Source organism: Labrus mixtus, chromosome 14, assembly GCF_963584025.1.
Source record: "Labrus mixtus chromosome 14, fLabMix1.1, whole genome shotgun sequence".
NCBI lineage: Eukaryota > Metazoa > Chordata > Actinopteri > Labriformes > Labridae > Labrus > Labrus mixtus.
In genome coordinates, this window is record NC_083625.1 from 28,792,804 (window position 1) to 28,798,435 (window position 5,632).

The 5,632-nt window shown below is 38.6% G+C and overlaps 1 protein-coding gene across 2 annotated transcripts; it reads left to right on the forward strand.

Annotated features, from left to right (window-relative positions):
* The first annotated feature begins 1,285 nt into the window (after positions 1–1,285).
* On the forward strand, positions 1,286–4,467 carry bsx (brain-specific homeobox). 2 transcript variants are annotated; one of them, XM_061056353.1, is made up of 3 exons: positions 1,286–1,661; positions 2,136–2,344; positions 2,927–4,467. In XM_061056353.1, exons 1-3 carry the CDS (start codon positions 1,289–1,291, stop codon positions 3,182–3,184), a joined length of 840 nt encoding a protein of 279 aa, XP_060912336.1. In that variant the 5' UTR covers positions 1,286–1,288; the 3' UTR covers positions 3,185–4,467. The 2 variants fall into 2 exon arrangements, with proteins under 2 accessions (XP_060912336.1, XP_060912337.1); XM_061056354.1 differs by having other exon boundaries at positions 2,154–2,344.
* Positions 4,468–5,632: the final 1,165 nt, after the last annotated feature.

Sequence of the window (5,632 nt, forward strand, 5' to 3'; positions counted from 1 at the left end):
TGCAGCGTGAATTCTGCCTACATTAAGACACTTTCACATTAAGCGGCCTGATTGGAAATGTGATGACAACACCATATCAACAAATTACAGCGCACTGCTTTCTTTAGCAAATGGGCACAGGAGCGGCACTTGTACTCTTCCAGATTTTAATACCGACAATTACAGCCAATTTGGGCGGAATTACTAGACAGAGCCGCAGCAGAACAATCCTCCAGTGACACAGGCTGCAGCACTTGATTCAGAAATACTATCATGAAGGAAGAGTTCAGAAGTTATCCAAGTGAATTACACAGATAAAACACTGGTGGCGGGTTTGATTTTCAACAAAAGTTCATTTAAAGTTTTGTTCATAAGTCCCTCCCCGGCGTGCACGTCAAAGAAACGAATGAATGGGAAAGTCCCAGAGGTGCATGGATCTAATATTTCACATTAATGTAAAATAATTATACATTATAATGTGCAAACACAGTGCATCAACTAGAAAGACAAAGGACTTAAACATTCACAAATTGTTTTGCGTACCAATATATCCATGGATGAAAAAAACACTTTTTAAAAGAAATAGTGAAACGTCAAAACATGAACATTTTGTTGGATCTCCATTTTTTGTTTGCAATACGCACACAGACTGCATTTGGTTCTTTAGTCGTGTTTTAATTCTAATAAAGAAAATAAAGCTAAAATGACAATAGTCCTAACAATAATAATAAAAAGTTCCCCTTGATTTTACCATTCAGCCTGCATGTTTCACTTTGAACCATCATGCAGATCCATGAAGAACATTAAATGAGAGATTGGAGGGAAGAAACGATTTCGTGATGTTGCAATCACTGTTATAAATATTTTAAATATTTTAGAAAAGTTGTTCCTGAAACGTGCAGGCAAAAATAATGAGGCCTAAATAGGCTAACCTGAATTGAGTTGATAGTCTCTCTCTTTGCTACATGACGACATTGAATTTGAATGCAATATTTAAAATATCGGCTCTGTCATTTAGATCAGCAAAGAATAATTCTTCCACGAGGTCATTTGATGCTCGCGAAACCTACAAAAAACCCAGCATGGTTGCTAAGCGACACCATCAGCACTTCCACGCGCCCTGATTTTCAGTCGCTATAAAACGAATGATGATTCGGGCTAGACACGTGTCGGCCAATCACAACCAAGTACCGCCCAAACACAGCTCCTATTGGCTGATGCGCAAATCAATTGCCCAAATCCGCCCCTCTGTCTGAATATATACTTGTCGTAAGTGTTCCCTCCTGCTGTCATCTAATGCCCGACATATATGCTGTGTGTCACTCCCTGCTCACACACACACACACACACACCGTCACACACACTGATAAAACCGTCAGAGCTGCGCGAGGAGGCACACACTGATGCACGTGGAAACCAACAGACCCAAACAGTCACCATGAGTATCAACTACTCGTCCGCGGCGCCCGTGCAGAGGTCCACGTCGTTTTTTATTGAGGACATCTTGTTGCACAAACCCAAGCCTCTGAGAGAGGTCCTCCCCTCTCCCTTCTGTGGCTCCCTGGCCTCCCGCGTCCCCCTCCTGGAGTACGGATACCCTCTGATGCCCACCCCGATACTTGCCCCGCATCCGCACCACCCGCTCCACAAGCCGGAGCACCACCAGTACTTCTTCACATCAGGTGAGCATGCACGTTGGAGAGGCATGAAGGAACAGGTGCATTCTGACTTTTATTATAGGACCAATTATAATGCTGGAGTCCATCAAATGTAACGCACTTTTCTGATAGCATAAGAGGCCTATTTGACATGATGAGGATATCTGGAGTGAATGATGTGAAATGAATCCCGTTAAGAAACAACATGTGGACATGGTTAAAAGAAAAATAGGCCTTTAAGTAAAAGGCTACAATTTTCACAGAACTGATTCAGTTCTCCTTTAAACTCACTAAAATGTTAACCTTACATTGTTAAAATTGATAATAACTTTAAAATGTATTCATTAAAATCATTCCTTTTAAAAGGTTAGTCTTGATGTCCTGAGAAGTTATTCATGAATATGAGCCTGCCATTTTCATTTGAGTTAAATTCTGATGTTGCATTTGAAGTTTGCACGTGTTGATCCGGGTCTTTTCACGTAGTTACAATTTGTTAAGCGTGTTGTGTGTCTGCAGGGATGCAGATGCCGGCCCTGTTCCAGCACCACTCAGAGTTACCAGGGAAGCACTGCCGGCGCAGGAAGGCCCGGACGGTGTTCTCCGACTCGCAGCTGTCCGGCCTGGAGAAGAGGTTTGAGGTCCAGCGGTACCTGTCCACCCCCGAGAGAGTGGAGCTGGCCACGGCGCTCAGTTTGTCCGAGACACAGGTACACACACACACACACACACACACACACACACACACACACACACACACACACACACACACACACACACACACACACACACACACAGATATACAAACACACACCTGATAGCATCATTTTACTGACATCAGAAGCAGGATGTGTTTGTGTGGTGTTCTAGGTCTTTGCTCATTCTTTTATAGCCAAAAGGAGTTTCAAACAATCAAAACACAGAATCACAAAAATGAAAATGAAAAATAAGAAAATACATTTAAGTAGGCCTATACAGCAGCGCTTCCACTTTGTTATAGGTAAATATATTTAAGAGCAAACGTTGTGTTATTTTATAAGAACCGGCTTAATTTCTTTAGGGTGGCCAATAATTTGACCTTCAGTTCTTTTGGTCTAAATTATTAGCCTGGGTTATAAAATGTCTGTTCCAAGCCTTCTCTTTCTGTGACTATTTGAAAACCCTCAGTTAGATAAATAAAATCCGGTATTCTACTTTTTTTTATTAGGTAAGGCCTACAGGCAGAATTAAAAATATCCAAAATGAAGAATCTTTTTCTATAATCCACCTCTTCTTCCAACCTTCCCCTGCAGGTAAAAACGTGGTTTCAAAACCGGCGGATGAAGCACAAGAAGCAGCTGAGGAAGGCGCAGGACGAGCGGAAGACCCCCGGCGGGGAGCTGGACAGATCCGCGGACAACTCGAGTGAGAGCGAGCTGACCGACAGTAAGAGCGGAGAGGAGCTCACACAACACGGACTGCAGCCGGACGCCTTCATGATGGACGAGAACGACGACGACGACGACGTGGACATCGAGGATGACGTTTGTTCCCCGGATCACCTTCTATAGTAGGCTGCAGAGCTGTTCAATCAGCAGCGTTCACTCTGTAATATCCTGTATATGAACTGTATTTTAAACTTTTAATTACAAAAATGAAATATTACAATATTGTTTTAATATTAATTCAAACACGCATAATGGACCCATTTTTTATATAACTGACTCTTCTCTCAATGTAGCTTATACCAGAATGTTCGTGTAGTGAGGTCTGAAGATTACTGCTCCATTATTATTATTATTATCATTATTATTATTGTTATTAGGCCTATTATTATCATCAATCGAATATCGATATTATCACTTGAACTATAGCCATTTGTTAATCGAAAAATACTTAGGCCTATGTTTTTGTATTAACTATGGAAGCCCTAAGCAGACATATATCCATATATTTTATTTTAGCCTACTTTTTTTCCGTGATAACAATTAGGCTATTTCCGATTGTTTCTCGACATGTCCACTCTTTTTTTTATCTCGAGATAACAGCGCCGGGTTTCCCCGTTATTAGGAGTTAATTTCTGAGAACTTGAAAAAATAATAAATAAATTAACTCCTTATCAAGGGCAAACGGAGTAGCCTAGTCTATAATAAAATGTACAGAGGCATATCTTCTAATGGCTTCCACGAAAAACAGACGGAAAATCTGTAGCTTAAATTTTCCATAAGTTAACCGTGGGCTCTCTTCTTCGTGTAACATGCCCCATCGTTTTGCACTTCAACTATTTCTTGTTTTTATCCTTTATCAGTTTGTTTGGATATTTTATTTTCGGTTTGTCAATATTCCTTAAATCATTTTTTTGTAAAAGGCACTGTTTTTAAATGCCATGCATATATGTCTGTAAATATACATTATGTAAAGAATATAAATAATGAACCTGCCATCGGCTCAGTTTGTTCTTTCAAATCCTTTTATTTAAAAATGTTCTTTTTTTCCGGTTTCCTCTGTCCGTCAGACTTGTTAAAGCTGCATGTTGTTCTCTAACATTAAGAAGCAGTGTGCACAGCCTGGAGCTGCTTGTTCTCTGCTGGGCGGCCTGCACGGAGCCTGCTGTGCTTTAACACAGACTAACAACATAAACAGCTAGAATTACAAATAACATGATCTGTATAAGAGTGATCATTTCTATAATAATAATAATAATAATAATAATAATAAGTGAACGTCAAGTCGCTTTAAGGACAGATAGTTAAATGATCATTACATGAGAATGATAGTCAATGAAATACAACAGCTGTGTCGTTTCAAATTGTCTAAACAAATTATATTAAAAAAGGACAGGAAATTAACTTGCTTTTTTTGTATTGTCAATTTTTGACTGAAAAAGAGGAAAGTGGGAGAGATGACAACATTGATTCGATTTTCCTATTAAAACATTTGACGTATCAACCAGTGCATGTGCAGCAGCAGTTTGTCTCTGGTTGATTGACAGCTGTAGGCCCTTTTTGATGTTCTCAAGTATCTATTAGCATTAAACCACAAGTCAGACAGAAATATTTACAGGTTCTGACTGATAAATCATTTTAGGAAAATTTGAACAAAATGTTTTTTTGCTTGGCAGCTATAAAACAACAGTCCAGTGTCAAGGTTGGAATAATATCTGAAGTCACTATCTGTTTTAATTATTTTTAATATGGGACTTTACTGGTCACCACTGTTAAAGTAATATATACTCACCAGGGGAAAAAATAATTTCAGCCAAGAACAAGAGAAATCCATGAGCCAAAATATACACGTCAGGCACTTGCATTAACCATGTGTTCAGGGTGAAATATGACCCTGAAAATTCAGTGTATTTCATAAAAATCCCATGTTTGATACATTCAAACACATTTAATTTGGGACATTAACCAGACAATATTTTGAGCATGTGTAACTGAGAGTGAGAACAAACAACAAAAAATACATTAAAAAAGTGAAAATGAAAATATTTCAGCACATTTTTTATTTTTAATGTGAGTGAATATTTAAAGAATCAAACCCATGAAAAGGTTCTGTCCTCTTGTCTTAAATAAGGACTCAAGCAGTAAAGGATTATGTTTATCCGTGGTGCAAAAATTAATTTAATTCATTGCAATAGTTTTGCACCTTTTCAGTTTTCGTTAAATTGCTTTTAAAAAGGCCAAAATGCAGAATAAAAAACAACAACTATTATCCATCACAGATGTCCAGCATGATGATTGGCATTTCATCCACTTTGCCACACATGGGATTATGCTTTCACAGTGCATAGACAGGCAGAATGTCAGACTAAAGAAACAGGTTTAGTAAAGAGTCATGACAGGGTTTTAGTGAATCTTTATTTTGTTTATTTATTGCTGTTGCAACAGTAGATGTTGAGGGTGAGTTAAGTATTGTTTTTGATTATAAATTGCATAAACACACATTTCAAACTCTTAAAACAAGCTGCATCTCTCACTGGGCATTAGCTCAATAACATGCTGTTTTCTCTTGTCATT